This window comes from Glycine max, chromosome 16 (assembly GCF_000004515.6).
Source record: "Glycine max cultivar Williams 82 chromosome 16, Glycine_max_v4.0, whole genome shotgun sequence".
NCBI lineage: Eukaryota > Viridiplantae > Streptophyta > Magnoliopsida > Fabales > Fabaceae > Glycine > Glycine max.
The window spans coordinates 36722706-36740668 of record NC_038252.2 but is presented as its reverse complement, the minus strand read 5'-3'; the positions used below and the strand labels follow the sequence as shown (position 1 = coordinate 36740668).

Sequence of the window (17963 nt, the reverse complement as noted above, 5' to 3'; positions counted from 1 at the left end):
AAACTAATAATGAATAAAAATTGTTAAATTTCAAAAATATGAAAGACTGAAAGTGTAATAAAACATTATAAGGAACCAAAATTGTACAATCGATTAAAATAAATTTAAGCATGTAATAAAATGATATATATATATATATATATAATATTAGATATATAAAAACTTATTATATTCTTACCTTATTCTATTATCATCCCATCTTATTATATCTCATCTACTAAATAAAACCATAAAATAGTATCAAAGTGGAAAACTGAAATATCATTGGGCTGAAAATTCTCCTGAGATGGAGTGGGCCCTCATTCACACCCATCCAGTGAGTATAATGGTCTCCAACTGCAACTTAAAGTCCCAAAAACATAATAATAAATAAATAACTAAATAAAACAACCTCAACCATTCTCTTTTATTGATAACAGGGTGGGCTAGGGCTATGGCTTCGGAAAAGGAACGAGAAGACACAGAAACATAGACCTAACAATCAAACCAAAATGTAATTTTTTTTTATAAAAAATAAAATAAATAGAAATAATAATAATAATAATAATAATAATAATGGACCTTTGAGTCCAAATACCCTATTTTAAAACCATCGTGACACTCCAAGGTCCAATTACCTCCTCCTAGGGTTGGTTGGTTCCGAAGCCCAAATCTCTCCGTCTTTCTCTGCAAAAAAACCCAAAGATCTCACTCCGTCGGGCCCTGAAGCTCCGTTTCCGGGCTTCCTCTTCCATCACCGTTAGTTTCCACTGTAAGTAACACCTGCTAAAACCCCTTATTCTGTTATTCATTCTCTTTCTTGTTCCTCTTTTTTATTTCCCCGATTTTCAACATATTTTTTTTTGAAAATGTTGTTTTTATCCTCAGATTTTGAGTGATCTGAAACTATTATCGATCCCAGGGTTGCGATTATTAATACTAATTTGTTGTTTGTTTTCTTGTTTTTTTTTTTTTTGTGTTTGCGGTTCTACCATTGCTAACTTATTGAAGAACAGGTTAAGTAGTTATGAGGTGTGGGCTCTGTTTTAGTGCTCAACAAAAAGTAACTTGATGGGAACTTTTAAAACTTAAAACCCACTAGGGTTTCATCATCATTGCAGTCATTTACACATACAATAAAAGACAATTTTTTTAATATGTAGACAGTGTCAGGCATAATGGCACTGCCTTGTGGACTAAGACTAATGTAATATAATTGTTGGTGTTTGTCTGAATCCTTTGTATTTTGCTTTGATATCTGATGCAAGAAAGAAACATTAAAGTGTTTTTTTCTGATGTATACTATTGTATCTGTATTTCTGGAAACTGTTTCTCGATTGTAATTCACCATTAATTAATTAGTATCTTTTTTCTTCCAGGTGTTAGGCAGGATGGTTGATACCCTTGAAGAAAAGGTGACTCCTGATATGAAAAAGGATCCAATTGTTGTTGTTGTTGGTACTGATGCTCAGCCCGGCAATGATCTGGCGGAGTCTGAAATACCGCCAGAGTCTGAGCCGAGCAATTTGGAAACACGGCCTAACAAGGAACTTCCTGCTTCTGAAACACTGGCTACTAATGGTGAAGCAGTGGCGGCATTACCCAACCAATATTTGGGCAACTCTGAAGAACCTATGAATGACCATCTGGAGAATTGTGAATCACTAACCAGCAACCAGCCAGACAATGCTGAGGCCTCATGGAGCAGTCAGACAGGTGATTCCAAGGCAGTTCCCACCAATCAGTCTGCTAACTCTGAAGATTTGTCTAACAGTGGTCAGTTGGTTAGTTCTGAAGCACCTCTTGATATGAAGATGAAGGCTTCTCAACCCAGCAACCAGCAGGTGAATACTGAGGCATTGCCAAACCATAATAATGTGGGTAATTGTAATTCTGAAAAACATACGAGTAATGATGTGCTTGTATCTGAAACACAGCACAGTGATGAGGTGGTTACATCTGAAACCGTGCAAGGCAATGAAGGGATCATTTCTGAGACTCAGCAAAGCTCTGAGGTGGTCATGTCTGAGACACAGCCTGACAATGAAGCCAACATGCTCAAAACTCAGACATGCAATGATCAGGTCATCTCAGAAGCTCCGCCTGAAAATGAGTTGGCTAATCATACAAGGAATCATAACAATCTGCTCTCCCATTCTGAAACTGGTCCTGATAATCAATTCACTAATCTCTATATGATTCCTGAAGATCAGCTGCCTCAACCTGAATCACTGCCTCATTCAGAACCACTACCTTATTCTGAACCACTGACAGATACTCATCTATCAGACATCAAAGTAATGTATCATAATCATCTGAGTCATTATGAAACACTGCCCAACGATCATCCAAACCATTCAGAGGCTGTATCCCTCAATCAGCTATCGAACTCTGAAGCATTGTCCCATAATCAGCTGGCCAATTCCCAAATGCTGTCTCATTATGAGCTGGAAAATACTGAAACAATGCACCACAATCAGATAGTCAATTCTCAAGCAAACTATGAAATGACCTTTTCTGATGCCATACCCAGCTACGAGATAATAAATGCTGAGACACCCCTGAACAATGAGGATTGTATCCCAGAAGCGCAACCTATCAAGCGAAGGAAAAAGAAGTCTATAGTCTGGGAACACTTCACAATTGAAGCAGTTAGTCCTGAATGTAGAAGGGCACGCTGCAAGCAATGCGCTCAAACTTTTGCCTATAGTACAGGTTCAAAAGTTGCTGGCACCAGCCATCTCAAACGCCATGTAGCCAAGGGGACCTGCTCAGCTCTTTTGCGCAACCATAACCGTAATCAGTTGACCCCATATGCTGCACGAACTAGGAGAAGTGGGACTGGAGATGCTAGCAGTACACGGAAAAGACAATATAGATCCCCTAGTATGCCGTATGTCATTTTTGATCAAGATCAATGCCGCAATGAGATTGCTAGGATGATCATTATGCATGATTACCCCCTTCACATGGTTGAGCATTCGGGATTTGTTGCATTTGTCCAAAATCTGCAGCCCCAGTTCAAAATGGAGACCTTTAACTCTATCCAGGGAGATTGTGTTGCAACTTATCTGATGGAAAAGCAACATCTTTTGAAGTGTATTGATGGATTACCTGGACGTGTTTGTTTGACACTGGACATCTGGACATCAAGTCAATCTTTAGGTTATGTATTTATCACAGGACATTTTGTTGATCATGATTGGAAGTTGCAGAGGCGAATTCTCAATGTTGTAATGGAACCATTTCCTGATTCAGATTCTGCACTCACCCATGCTATAGCTGTTTGCCTTTCTGATTGGGGGTTGGAGGGTAGGCTGTTTTCTATCACTTGCAATCAAGCACTGAGTAATGTTGCCCTTGAACATCTCAGACCATTACTCTCTGTGAAGAATCCACTTATCCTCAATGGTCAGTTGCTAGTTGGTAATTGCATTGCCTGTACTTTAAGCAGTGTTGCAAAGGATTTATTGGGTTCAGCACAAGACTTGATCAATAAAATTCGTGATAGTGTAAAATACGTGAAGATTTCAGAATTACATGAGGAAAAATTCTTGGAGCTGAAGCGGCATCTTCAGGTTCCTAGTGAAAGGAGCCTTTTTATTGATGACCAAATTCATTGGAATAGGTCATATCAAATGCTTGTGGCAGCTTCTGAGCTAAAGGAAGTTTTTTCTTGTTTGGACACTTCTGATCCTGATTACAAGGGAGCCCCCCCATCTATGCAGGATTGGAAGCTGGTTGAGATCCTCTGTAGCTACTTGAAGCCACTTTTTGATGCAGCAAACATTCTTACTACAACAACTCATCCCACTACTATTGCCTTCTTTCACGAAGTTTGGAAGTTGCAGTTAGATGCAGCTCGTGCAGTTACGAGTGAAGATCCCTTCATTAGCAACCTTAATAAAATTATGAGTGAAAAGATTGATAAGTATTGGAGAGAGTGTAGTCTGGTTTTGGCTCTTGCAGTAGTTATGGATCCTCGTTTTAAGATGAAACTTGTGGAGTTCAGTTTCACAAAAATCTATGGTGAGGATGCTCATTTCTATATCAGGACTGTGGATGATGGAATTCAGGAGCTGTTTCATGAGTATGTAGCCCATCCCCTACCACTAAGACCGGTGTATTCTGAAAATGGAAGTGCTGAAAGCCACAGTAAGATGGAGGAATCCCCAGGAGGTGCTGTGTTGTCTGATAATGGTCTTACAGATTTTGATGCCTATATCATGGAAACCACTAGCCAACAGACGAAATCTGAGCTAGATCAGTATCTTGAAGAATCACTGTTACCACGTGTACCAGACTTTGATGTATTAGCTTGGTGGAAGCTAAACAAAATCAAGTATCCTACTCTTTCCAAGATGGCCCGGGATATATTATCCATTCCAGTTTCTACGGTTGCTCCTGATTCTGTGTTTTATTCAAAAAGCAAAGAAATTGATGAGTATCGGAGTTCCTTGCGGCCAGAGACACTGGAGGCTCTTGTATGTACCAAGGACTGGATGCTGTATGGAACAACCGCTGAATCTATTAATGCACTTCAGCACTTGTGAAAATGGTATTCTAGATTTTTTAGATGCTTATACCCTGGATTATAAATAGTAAATGATGACATTTTTATTTGAATTCACAATTCTCCATTTGGGTATATTATGTGTTAATTTGGATAGTTGGATGCAAATATGTAGTTTCTAGCGTAGCTTCAGTTTTAGACTATAATTCTAGTGACTGCCTCTTTGGTTGACACTTGATAGTTGATACCGATAATTTCTCTGTTCGTAGAGATAAATATTTATATCCAAAATTTAACCCCCAGCTATAAACATCATAATCATGCAATGTAATTGTAGCAAAATATGAAAAAACTAAAATGATTGCTGAATTTTTTGACATTTACCCCCCTCGATCATTAAGAAAACGAAGAAAAGAAAAATCATTTCTACGAATATTAATTATTAAATACACCAGGGAAAGAACCAACTACCAAGAAAGGAAAAAAGATGCTCATAATTCATTATCCGTAACTGCATGCAACTTTCACTAAATTATCTCAACCAACAAATAAGCAAGAAGTAAAGTGAGGATATAGATTCAGTTTTCATAGTCTTGGAAAAAAGGGTCTTCTCGTAGTCTTCTCCTTTTCTCTCACCCTTAATTCCTTAATCTATGACATTGTATTTACATCTCTCTCAAAACATTTTTCTGTATCTCCTCTACTCGGTTGCATGAACTATTTGGTCCGTCTGCATGTTGGGTCGACATAAGGATAAAGCATTAAAATAGTAAAATTTTCATCAACAAAAAATTATTTGTTATTAACATTTATAAAATAAAAAAGATCTTATAAATTAACAAAACAATTACTTATATTAATAAAAAATATCCAACATATTGAAAATATTATCAATGCCGGAACCTCCTTCCAATTCAACCCTTTCTATTTCTCCATGGTTCCTTCACTAGTACTACAACGCGTTCCTGCATGCATGCAACAAATTAATGCTTCCAATTCAGACTCAATTTTTTCACATGATTTTTATGTTAATTGCTCATAATGCTCTACTGACAAAAGATTCACTCTCGTTGCCAAAGTGCACCTCACAACCATTTTCTCTTAATTACTTGTCTTTCAATGTGACGATATTGAAGAGTTTGAGATATCCTTGAGTAATTCCCTGCACTGTTTGATAATAACACCAAACTCAGAAACATCAACACCATAGCAGGACATACTATATATTTGTTACTCTCTGATAGTCGAGCTCTATAATAACATTCTCCTTATTCAATTCTTTCAACCAACAAAGTGTTTTCAGTAAAGCAATGACCTCACCTTCGTGGACTTGGGGTAGGAAATTCTGTTTGCTTTAAAGAATAATTTATTGTTTTTGCATACAACAAATACAAAAGAAAGAGTTGTTTATTGTTTCAAATGTTCTACCTATGAGATCGGATAGAGAAAAATGAAAAAATCGAAATTTTTACATAATATTTTTGGTCGAAAAATCAATATGATTTTTTTCATACTTTTTCTCAATGATGAAATAGGTCAAATTCTACTTGATCAAACTTTGTGAAAATACTACTAGCATTGCAATGGAAATGTATATACACACATCACATCACATTACATTATTAACAAGGATTTATCCATAACATTGATTCTTTTTAACATGGCCAATGAATGTCTTGGATGGTAAACCTTTAGTCAATAAACATGTTATCATTAAATTTATACCAATATATTAATTTAACACTTTCTATTTTTTATCTTCTTCTTTAACAGATAAATGTATCAAAATCATGTATTTTGCTCTTTTTGAGTATTTATCATTCTTATAAAAGAACACAATTATAAAATTATCACAATAAATTCTCAATAATCTCTGACTATAGTATCAATAATACTAAACCTCAAAGTAAAGTTTTGGAATTACAATGTTTGAATTGTGTTCTCAGACAAACTTCCTTCCTTTCTAAGTGTATTTCACATCCTCAAATTAATTAGCCAAAACCTTTCTTGATTTTTTCAAATTACTCTCCTTTCATTTTTATATTTATCTCTAAATTAAATCAATATTTTTTAAAGAAACATCAATATAACCTTTTATCACAATTTTAAGTTTAATATCTATTTTTTATATTCAAAATATTTATTTATTATAAATTTAAATTATATTAAAATAAATATCTTATACAATAGACGATTGAAACTCCTAAGACTAATAATTATACATGAATCAACATTTATTCCCTCGTTCTCACTCGAATAAAATAAATTAAAATACACCTTTAGTGTTTACGTTTTTAATTATATTTAGTTTAGTTATTTACCTTTAAAAAAAATCTAATTTAGTGATTTATGTTTTTAAAATGAGAAAAAATGATTCTTTTAAAATGATGACAATTTTCAAATTTGAAATATAATTTTAAATATTTTAAACTAATTTGAGATGTGAAACTTGTTTTATTGTAAAATAAAAACTTAATTAACATTTAAACAAAAATAAGTCATAAACATAATAAAAAATCCCATGAAAAATAAGTCTTACAACCAACTAGAAAAAAAACTGATATTAAATAAGTTAAAATTTTTTTTCACGTTCTTCTCATTATGATCATGTTTCCCTTTTCTTCAAATATCAATTGAATTTTATATTTTATAATTTTTATACACGTGAATTTAATATGACAAAATTTACGTCTTGAAATTAAAATAAGTTCAAAATTCAAAGTTGACATACTACTAGTCATGTTACTAGCTAGTAATTTATAAAGGTTTATAATGGATAACACAATCTATTGTATGGCCCTTTTACCTTTCTCCAATATTTGTCAACAAAAACAACCTCTGACTCACCCTTCCCTCTCCTTGCTTGAGCATGAAAGCTTCCACTCTACCCTTTTGCCCAACCCATCTCCCCAAAACCTCTCATTTCTCTCTTCATCTCCTTCCAATGGCTTCCATTCCCACACTCTCTTCACCCCTACCCACAATCTCTGCTCACTCCTCACCCCATTCAAACCCAAACAACCACTGCACTCTCTCTCCCACCTCTCTCTTCGGCACCAGGATCACCCTCCTACGCGCCACCTCATCGTCTCGTTCCCTCCCCAACACCAATTGCCGTGCGACATCAGCCACCGTGTCGTTTAGCCTCCCCACCCCGTAAGCTTCTCTCTTCGCCAATACACGTAATAGGTCGCTCGAATTTTCTTCTGGGTCATCTCGGATTGCTGAAAGTTTCCATCTTTTTTTTTTCTTCTTCTTCCGTTTTTGCAGGAAACCCCTTTCAGATACGCCTGAGAAAACCCCAAAGTGAGTTCATTGTTTTTGTCGTTTTTCAGTGATGTAATTGGGTTGTTGTTGTTGTTGTTGTTGTTGTTGTTGTTGTGTGTGTGTGTTTTGAGGGTTGTGTGGTTTGGTTCAGGTGGTCGGCGAGGGCTATAAAGTCATATGCAATGGGGGAATTGGAAGCGAGGAAGCTCAAGTATCCAAACACGGGAACCGAGGCACTTCTCATGGGGATTTTGGTTGAAGGTTTGTTAGTTACAATTACTATTGGTGCCTTTTTAATTTAAGTAATAGCCATGACAACTAGTCCTTCTATCGTAAGAGAAAAAAAATAAGAAAAAAATGAATTAAGTTTCTCCTGTATTCTAAAATCAACGTATCCATTTCGGCTTTTATAGAAGGTAAATGAAAGAGTTTTTTTATAATGTCAAGTGCACAAGTTCATCTCAGTTTACAAGAGATGTGTAGTTTTTTCTATTTCCTAATTTCTTCTACAATAAGTGCTTATGAAGAAGTTTATGCAAACAGACTTGTCTAATCGTGTTGCATAAAAAAAAATTCAACCGGTTATGGGGGTTATATCTTATAGAAATATAAAAGTATAAAAATTTAGTATTAGAATTACAATATGAATTTATTAGAATGCATTGGCACTTGGCAGATTTCTTACTGTGTCATCCAATCATAGATTGCCATGTATGGTAAAGTTGTTGACCTTTGCAATAATTACTTTAAAAGTCACATCTAGGTGATTATTTATTAGTTGACATATGTTGGCAGGGTGTGAAAATTAAACACATAATATAAATACAATTTTTGTAATGTTCTGAGTTCTAGCTCAAGTAAGCAAAAGTATTTAAAGAAGGTACAAGTTTTAAAGGGACTGAAGTAGCAATTTGTTTCCTTTAGTAACAAGCCTACTGCAGCAAGTTTTGGTGTTTATGTTGTACTTGAAGGATATGTGAGTGTTGCATACATGTCTTCCCAATTAGTATTGGTACCGGACAGAGATTTAGAAGTACCTATGCATCATAGTCGTCCAATAGCCATTAATTGAAATATTGAATGGCAAGTTCAAATTCTTTTAGTTTCAGTAAGCACAACATGACATTCTTTGAATGGATGGAAAAAGAAAGCAGTAGTTAATCTTCCTGGTTGTTGCTGGTAAATGTTTTTGTATTTTTATTAGATATGTTATAACTGTTTTATGGTCACATTCACATCGGATTGGATGCTAGGTGTTTTTCTTTCCAACTATCAAACAGCATTCTTGAAATGTGGATGGTTTAACTTAGCAGAATGCTCCATCATAATAGAATAGTCCTATTTCTGACCTATCATTTATAGTTTTTAAGAGAATTTTGTTGCCATACTTCATGGTTTATACCCTTCCAATTGCCAATTGGATGAATGTTCCTGCTGTATTGATATGGACATAGGTCAATTGTCTTTTATAAATCCATAGGAGAGCCCTGTGGAAGCTTGAATATCTCATGGGGTTTGGTACCCTCTTTGGTTATGGCATATGGGGTACATGACATGCTAAAAGGACTTGCATTCCCAAAGCTTGAGAAATATTTCATTATTCTCAATATAAAAACATTGCTGGATCAGAAAAAGAGAGGGTTGTTTCATCCTTCTAAATGAGTTATGGGTTCAACAAGAATATTTCATGAGGTAGACACTCAAGTTTAGTTTCATTGAAGATGATCATTTTCTTGTGGTTTTTCCCTCTACCATGTGAGCCATTGTATTCATGCTCCATTCTTATTGAAAGAAAAATGTAACTGTGTATACATGGCCATGGTTGGTTCCTTTGTCACAATGTCACTGTAACTTAAGATGCAGTGACCTAAACTAAATGTGCTATTCAAAATGTGATACTAGAGTCTATTATGCTTCATTTCTTTTTCTTCTTTTTGAAATAAATTCCTTTTTAAATCTTGTTGGGAAGATCCTGCCATTTGGATTTCTAAAGGCACTTGTGCCGTTGTGCCTTTATCCTCGAGCACTTATTTAATTTAAATATTGATCTGGATTTGTGCCTTTTGTATACTCTTGAACTCTTAATCAACTTTTGTTTCCCTTTCAGGAACAAGTAAAGCTGCAAAATTCTTAAGAGCTAATGGAATTACTCTTTTCAAAGTACGTGAAGAAACAGTAGAGCTACTAGGGAAATCTGATTTGTATTTCTTCAGCCCTGAGCATCCTCCATTGACTGAACCAGCCCAGAAAGCCCTTGATTGGGCAATCGAGGAGAAATTGAAGTCAGGTATACGTGGTTTCTGCTCTGACGATTATCAACTAGTGTCACCCTGCCAAAAATTTGGCAATTGATCAGCTAGATTCATTGTTCAGTTTAGGATGTCTCCTTTCTCGAATATTTTTTCCACTTTGAGATTAACGTGATGCATGAAATGAATTTATTGGCGAGTTTGCAACATCAAGTAGAAAGAAGAGTTCAGTTGTCTTGTGCCTCTTTTGTTAAAAAGAGGCTGAAGTAGGAAAATTGATTTTTAATGACATCTGTTTCTCCCCATTACTTGAAAATTTGGTAATATGAAGACCTCATCAAATGCGATCAGTTCTAATAATAGTTTTATAACTTTTTTGCCTCAGCCATGTCTATAGTTTTGAGTTAGTCTTTGAATCAGCTTATTTTGAGTTTCTCTAACTCTTCAGAAGAAGTTGTGCTAAAGTCAAACACATTTGAACAAAAGCTCTACAAAATGAAGGTGCTTTTTGGCTAATGAAGTAAACATAAATGAGGCTTCAGGCTTGTAGCTAATTTTATGAGCTTCTCCTTCTCCTTGTCAATTCCACATCCCAAGGCCCAAAAACACATTACCAAACAATTTTTAATTTAGAAGTAACATTCAAGTTAAAAAAATTATAAAATTACTAAACAACTTTATTTTTAAAGCTCTTATTTTTTAGTTTCAATCTTTACTTTTAAGATCCTAAATATTTAGGTTAAAATGCTATACGACTTATGGCTCAGTTAGTTAACCATCTCTCTATGTAAGTAAATGCCTATCAATGCCCAAGCCATTACCTAATGTATTAGTAATGGGACCTTGTTGTGATGTTGCATTTGTACAATGTTGATTTTCATCTTGCTATCTAATAATCTTACTTTTTTTATATTTTTTGTTTTCTCTTGTGTATTTACTAAAATTATTATCATATAAAATGCAGGTGAAGGAGGAGAAATAAACGTGACACATTTACTTCTAGGAATTTGGTCACAGAAAGAATCAGCAGGTCAACAGATCTTGGATACTCTAGGTTTCAATGATGAAAAAGCCAAAGAACTTGCTAAAACAGTAAGTCTGAAGTTTTGTTGCTTTAGCTGACTGACACCTTGATGTTAATGTATAAATATGGTTTATGTCTCATGCAGATTGATGGGGATGTTGATTTGAGTTTCAAAAGGCAAGCTTAAGAAATTTCTTGCAATAATGGTTGATTGATACCTGTTGATCATTGGGGTTGCAAGTTCCTCTAGGGAAAATTAACTATACTCCCTCAAGATTATCAACAAGTGTCTGCGTTAATGTTATTTCAAATACTACACCATTTGGAGTTGATGTAATTCTTATTCTTTTTTTAATTTATACAAGTTTTGTGGAAGTCAATTTTTAAGCAGTGTGTGATGGTGGAATTGCAGTCACACACTGCATCATCTCTACGCTGTAACTTACTATCCCTTTTAAATGAGTTGTATCTATATCATTTTGCTAACCCCGAAACCTTTTTATTTTTTATATTTATATTTAGTACAAATTTCAACCACAATATATTTTATTTAAAAATATTTATTTATAATTAATTTTAGTTATATAAAATAAACTTTTTATTTTATGGAGACACCAAATAAAATACTAGTTAACTTATTAAAAATCACCTTATTTTAGTTTTTTTTTAGCCCTGGTATCATTCCACCAAAAATTAATGGCTAATATCCTTATGATACTACTGACATTTTTTTCCATGCAGAGATGATAAATCGAACTCCTGATGATATTTAAGTGATAAAAATAATTATTTCACTCATAATCTTTGAACATGACAAAAAAAGGTTATAGAATAATAATAATAATAATAATTTGTTATTCAATTATAAATTATTGTATATGTTAAATTTGTTCATCTTTTATAAAATTATTTTAAAAATTATAAAAATGATAGTGTAAAATTATCTTAACATAGTTGTATATTTATGACTCAAATCTGAAATCGAATAATATCGAGTGATAAAATTTTTCTTAAAAAACTTATTTGATACATCTTGAAGTATAAGATAAAAAAAGTAACATGGGATGATCGTGTAAGTTATAATATAATTTTTTATCTTATCCTTCATTTGATGGATGAAGTACAGTATAAACATAAAATAAATTTTACTATAATATTGTTTCTAATATAATTATTTAAATATAATCTACATTAATATTTTTTTTTGTTAAATTGGCTTCTTCTTGCTCTTGAGCATCGGGGCAATAGTGGGCCACATGATATGGTTAATGTAATAGGATTCCTCCTAACAAAATTCCAAACAGTGCTTCCTAAATAAAAAAGAAAATTACAATTGTGCTAGGGGAGTTCAATCCCTGAGAAAAACTCTTCTGAGAACCAATTCAAGAAAACCTTGTAGTGATAATATAGGTTGCTGCAATGCGGTGAAAAAGGAATACGCTGTAGATTGGTAGTTTGGGGACCGTGCATACGCACCGGCAGTTGTTTTTTTTTTTTTTCTTCTTCTTCTTATTTGGTTGTTTAAATTTTAAAAAATAGTTGGAACACATAAAAGCAAAAACAAATAAATGAATAAAACTGGAAAATAATAGAAAAGGAAAGAAATCTGGGAGAGAAAGTTGAGAGAAAGAATATGAAAATGGTCCACTTTTTCTTAGAACAAAATAAATTAATCCTGTTATCTGAATGTAGCTCTGAAAATATAGAAAACAGTACAGAAAATACTGTTACAATTGAATTATTGAGCCAAATTATTATTGACAATGTAATATTATCATAATATTGAATCATCTCCCTAACTATATCAACGTAACCATATTTAACAGCAATATTGAGTAAAAAAAAAATGAAGTTTTGTGTGGTCAATTGTTTGTGCCATCAGCATGAGAATTTTTTAAAAACAAATATGGAATAATTATTGAATTTGAGTTGTTTTGTACTATCATTTTTAACAAATCAAAACATATCTTAATTATTTTACACAATTGGATATTCAGACTTAAATATAAAATCTCTTGTTAAGTTTAAGCTGAAATAATCTTTCATAGTTGATCACGATGATAATCGATCTCTTCATTTAACACTAACTATCATAACCTTAAAAAAAAGACTAACTATCATAGGATTCATAGCCTTTAACACTCCAAAACCTCTTCACTCTTAGCTTGCTTGAGCATGAAAGCTTCCACTCTACCCGTTTACTCAACCCCTCTTCCCAAAACCTCTAATTTCTCTCTTCATCTCCTTCCAATGGCTTCCATTCCCACACTCTCTTCAACCCTACCTACACTCTCTGCTCACTCCTTATCCCATTCAAACCCCAACAACCACTGCACTCTCCCTCCCACATCTCTCTTCGGCACCAGGATCACCCTCCTACGCGCCACCTCATCGTCTCATTCCCTCCCCAACACCAATTGCCGTGCAACCTCAGCCACCGTGTCGTTTAGCCTCCCCACCCCGTAAGCTTCTCTCTTCGTCAACACACGTAATGGGTCTCTCGAATTTTCTTCTGGGTCATCTCGGATTGCTGAAAGTTTCCATCTTTTTTTTTTCTTCCGTTTTTTTGCAGGAAACCCCTTTCGGATACGCCCGAGAAAACCCCAAAGTGAGTTCATTGTTGTTGTCGTTTTTCAGTGACTTTATTGGATTGTTGTGTGAGTGTGTGTTTTGAGGGTTGTGTGGTTTGGTTCAGGTGGTCGGAGAGGGGTATAAAATCGTATGCAATGGGGGAATTGGAAGCGAGGAAGCTCAAGTATCCAAACACGGGAACCGAGGCGCTTCTCATGGGGATTTTGGTTGAAGGTTTATATTTACAATTACAATTGGTGTCTTTTTAATTTCAGTAATAGCCATGAAAACTAGTCCTTCTATCGTAAGAGAGGAAAATAAGAAGAAAAGAAAAAATAAGTTTAAATGCATAAGTTGCTTTTAGTTTGCAAGAGAAGTTCAGTTTCTTTTACTTCTTATTAGTGTTTATGAAAAAGTTTATGCAAATAGGCTTGGCTAATTGTGTTGCATGGGCACTAGTAAAGATGTAAAATAATTTTAAAATTTAATTAGAATGCATTGACAGATTTTTTACCCTGTTATCCGATCATAGATTTTAATAATTACTTTAAAAGTCATATCTAAGGTGTTCTTTTTATTAGTTGTCTGAGTAAATTTTTATGTATGTTGATAGGGTATGAAAATTAAACCCTTATAACATATAAACAACTTTTGTAATGTTGAGTTCTAACTCAAGTAAGCAAAAGTTTTTAAAGAAGGTGCAAGTTTTAAAGGTACTGAAGTAGCAATTTAACTTAGCAACCAGCTTTGGTGTCTATGTTGTACTTGAGTGATAAGTGGGTATTGCATACATGTGTTCCCAATTAGTACTGGTACCGGACAGACTTAGAAGTACCTATGAATTATAGTTGTTCAATAGCCATTAATTGAAATATTGAATGGAAAATTCATATCCTTCATGTTTCAGTAAGGACAAATGCACAATATGGCATTCTTTGAATGAATGGGAAAAATTGTAGTTGTTAAGCTTCCTGGATGCTAAATGTTTTTCTTTCTAACTAGTAAACAACATTTTTAAAATGTGAATGGGTTTAACTGAGCAGAATTGTTCAATCATAATTAGAATAATCCTATTTCTGACCCACCTTCTATTTTTATAGAGAACTTGGTTGCCATACTTTATGGTCTATACTCTGCCAATTACCAATTGGATGAATGCTCCTTGTTGTATTGATATGGACATAGGTAACTTGTCTTTTATAAATATCCATGAGAGTCCTGTGGAAGTTTGAATACCTCATGCCTTATGGGGTTTGGTGCCCTATTTGGTTGTCATATGGTGTACTGGACTTTCTAAAAATACTCGTTTTGGCCTCCAGAACTTGAGAAATATTCCATTATTCCTCAATTTAAAAACATTGCTTGATCATTAAGAGAGTGGGAAAAGGAAATTGTTACCTTCTGTTTTATCCTTTCAAATGAGTTATGGGCTCAACAATATATCATGAGGTAGATGTACTCAAGTTTTCATTGAAGGAGATAATTTACTTGTGGCTTTTCCCTCTACTATAGTACTATGTGAGCAATTGTATTCATGTTCCATTCTTATTCTTATTGAAAGAAAAAGGGTACCGTGTACATAGCCTTGGTTGGTTCCTTTGTCAGTATAACTTCAGATGCAGTAAAACCTAAACCAAATGAGCTATTCAAAATGTGGCACTAGAGTCTATTCTTCTTCATTTCATCTTGTTGAAATAAGTTCCTTTTTAAGTCTTGTTGCCTAGATCCTGCCATTTGGATTTGCATTTGTGCCTTTTGTATATTCTTGAGCACTTAATCATTTTTTGTTTTCTTTCCAGGAACAAGTAATGCTGCAAAATTCTTAAGAGCTAATGGAATTACTCTTTTGAAAGTACGTGAAGAAACAGTAGGGCTACTTGGGAAATCCGACTTGTTTTTCTTCAGCCCTGAGCATCCTCCTTTGACTGAACCAGCCCAGAAAGCCCTTGATTGGGCAATTGAGGAAAAATTGAAGTCAGGTATGCATGGTTTCCCATATGACGAGTTTCAACTAGTATCCCCCTGCCAACAATTTTTACAAATGATCAGCTAGATTCATTGCTCAGTTTTAGATGTCCCTGTTTCAAATATTTTGAGTTATTTGATGCATGAAATGAATCCATTGGTGAGTTTGCGTTGCCAACTAGAAAGAAGCTTTCAGTTATCTTGTGCCTCTTTTGTTAGAAAGAGGCTGAAGTGTGAAAATTTATTTTAAATGACATTTTTTTCTCCAATACTGAACAAAGCCTGAAAATTTGATAATATGAAGACCTCATCAAATGCAATCAGTTTTATTATGCCTTAGCCATGTCTAGTTTTGCTCAAGTTAGTGTTTGACTCAACTTATTTTGAGCTTCTCTTCTCTTTAAAAGGACAGGTTATGCCAAAGACATTTGTACAAAAACTTGACAAAATAATGGTGCTTTTTTGCTAATGAAGTAAACATAAAAGGAGGCTTGTAGCTAATTTTAGGAGCTTATCCTTCTTCGCCATTCTAAATCCCAAGACCCAAAAACGCATTGCCAAACACTTTTTAATTTAGAAGTAACTTTTAAGTTAAAATAGTTACAAAATTACAAAACTATAATTTTAAAGCTTATTTTTTAGCTTTAATCTTTAAAGTAACTTTTAAGATCCTAAAAATTTAGGTTAAACACTGTCCAAGTTATGGCTCAGTTAGTTTCCCTTCTCTCTATGAAAGTAAATGTTCATCAATGACCCATCCATTGCCTAATGTATTTGTAATCTGACCATGTTTGTGATGTGGCATTTGTACCATGTTGATCTTCATCCTGCTAGCTAATAACCTTACTTTAATATTTTTTGTTTTCTCTTGTGTATTCACTAAATTATTATCATATAAAATGCAGGTGAAGGAGGAGAAATAAACGCTACACATTTACTTCTAGGAATATGGTCTCAAAAAGAATCAGCAGGTCAACAGATCTTGGCTACTCTAGGTTTCAATGATGAAAAAGCCAAAGAACTTGCTAAAACAGTAAGAGTCTCAAGTTTTGTTGCTTTAGCTGACTGACACTTTGATGTTTAATGTATAAATATGGTTTATGTTCCTCGCAGATTGGTGGTGATGTTTGATTTGAGTTTCAAAAGGCAAGCTTAAGAATTTTCTTGCAATAATGGTTGATTGATACCTGTTGATCATTGGGGTTGCAAGTTCCTCTAGGGAAAATAAACTATCCTCCCTCAAGTTTATCAACTAGTACCTGCGTTAATGTTATTTCAAATACTGAGTTGTACACCATTTTGGAGATGATGTAATTCTTATTCCTTTTTAATTTATACAAGTTTTGTGGAAGTCAATTTTTAAGCAATGTGTGATGGTGGAATTGCAGTCACACACACACACACTGCATCATCTCTAGTCTCTACCCTGTAACTTGTTACCCTGTAATTTATCCAAGTTGTATCTGTATCATTTTGCTTAAAGCGAATCTTTTTTTATTATGAAATTAATTGTAATGGACCGTCATAAGATCTTATGGTCGGTGAAAGAAAAGATTCATTTGTTTCATGCATTAGCCAAGAAGGAAAAAAATGTGTTGCGAGGTTCTATTCGAAGTTCCTCGATACTAATACGACATATAAATGATAGAAAGAATAAAGCATGCCATACTTGTATTATCATAAATACATAGGTAAGTTATAAAATTATAATTGCTAGAGTATTATGATAGTATGATACTATGGCCAAATGTTGATACAAAAACTTACAACACTCAGTTATAAAAAAACAAAAAAACCTTACAACACTAAATTAAATAAAAACTTAGAAGAGAAGATGAAACTAAAATTAAAATTAAAAAAAAATATAATATTACCAAAATTTTATCTAATATGAATTTATTTTATATTTGGATTCTAAATTTAACTTATACTATTGTTTTTTTTTTCTTCTCAAAGTTACCCAAATTTAACAGCATTACAACAAAATTACACCATTCATGTAAAAAGCCCCAATTTTGATAGTAATGCACTATGCTTAGATCTCGTTTACAAATGAAACATCATTTTGGTATGAAACCACATGAATCTCCCTGCAGGAGATCATTTTACTTGAGTTGGTATAACTATTAGGACCACAAATTATGATTGAAATTCAAAATTATGAGTTAAGTTAGAATAATTCCGAAGAATTCAATGTACTCGTTTGATTTTACAAAGGAGACAATTATGTATGTATTTTTTTTTTGATGAAATTGTGTATTTAAATACACATATTATAATAAATTAACTTTTTATTATGATTTTTGAAAATAATTTTTATATTTTTAATAAAAAAATATGTCAATAAGAACTCATAATAAATTAATTTCAACGCACATTTTCATTCCATTTAATA

General features: G+C 33.6%; 3 protein-coding genes across 4 annotated transcripts; all 3 read left to right on the top strand.

Annotated features, from left to right (window-relative positions):
* The first annotated feature begins 449 nt into the window (after positions 1-449).
* LOC106796566 (zinc finger BED domain-containing protein DAYSLEEPER) lies at positions 450-4605 on the top strand. Of its 2 annotated transcripts, XM_014769075.3 has the most exons (3): positions 450-751; positions 1359-1823; positions 1917-4605. In XM_014769075.3, the coding sequence occupies exons 2-3, from the start codon at positions 1371-1373 to the stop codon at positions 4530-4532; spliced, it is 3069 nt and encodes a 1022-aa protein (XP_014624561.1). In that variant the 5' UTR covers positions 450-751; positions 1359-1370; the 3' UTR covers positions 4533-4605. The 2 variants fall into 2 exon arrangements, with proteins under 2 accessions (XP_014624561.1, XP_014624559.1); XM_014769073.3 differs by having other exon boundaries at positions 451-751; positions 1359-4605.
* A 2703-nt stretch (positions 4606-7308) lies between these two features.
* Positions 7309-11523, top strand: LOC100786582 (ATP-dependent Clp protease ATP-binding subunit-like). The gene is made up of 6 exons (NM_001255558.3): positions 7309-7648; positions 7763-7798; positions 7911-8020; positions 9867-10046; positions 10973-11100; positions 11178-11523. Exons 1-6 carry the CDS (start codon positions 7362-7364, stop codon positions 11217-11219), a joined length of 783 nt encoding a protein of 260 aa, NP_001242487.2. The 5' UTR covers positions 7309-7361; the 3' UTR covers positions 11220-11523.
* Positions 11524-13163: 1640 nt separating this feature from the next.
* LOC100786069 (ATP-dependent Clp protease ATP-binding subunit CLPT1-like) lies at positions 13164-17139 on the top strand. Its single transcript, NM_001254114.2, has 6 exons — positions 13164-13494; positions 13605-13640; positions 13728-13837; positions 15403-15582; positions 16474-16601; positions 16682-17139. Exons 1-6 carry the CDS (start codon positions 13208-13210, stop codon positions 16697-16699), a joined length of 759 nt encoding a protein of 252 aa, NP_001241043.1. The 5' UTR covers positions 13164-13207; the 3' UTR covers positions 16700-17139.
* The last annotated feature ends 824 nt before the right edge of the window (positions 17140-17963 follow it).

Excerpts from the sequence above, each read along its gene's own strand:
- LOC100786582 (NM_001255558.3), top strand. The coding sequence starts at position 7,362 with ATGAAAGCTTCCACTCTACCCTTTTGCCCAACCCATCTCCCCAAAACC. Across the intron at positions 7,799-7,910 it reads ACGCCTGAGAAAACCCCAAA|GTGGTCGGCGAGGGCTATAA; the intron begins GTGAGTTCATTG and ends GGTTTGGTTCAG. Across the intron at positions 10,047-10,972 it reads CGAGGAGAAATTGAAGTCAG|GTGAAGGAGGAGAAATAAAC; the intron begins GTATACGTGGTT and ends TATAAAATGCAG.
- LOC100786069 (NM_001254114.2), top strand. The coding sequence starts at position 13,208 with ATGAAAGCTTCCACTCTACCCGTTTACTCAACCCCTCTTCCCAAAACC. Across the intron at positions 13,495-13,604 it reads TCGTTTAGCCTCCCCACCCC|GAAACCCCTTTCGGATACGC; the intron begins GTAAGCTTCTCT and ends GTTTTTTTGCAG. Across the intron at positions 13,838-15,402 it reads CATGGGGATTTTGGTTGAAG|GAACAAGTAATGCTGCAAAA; the intron begins GTTTATATTTAC and ends TTTTCTTTCCAG.
- LOC106796566 (XM_014769073.3), top strand. The coding sequence starts at position 1,371 with ATGGTTGATACCCTTGAAGAAAAGGTGACTCCTGATATGAAAAAGGAT.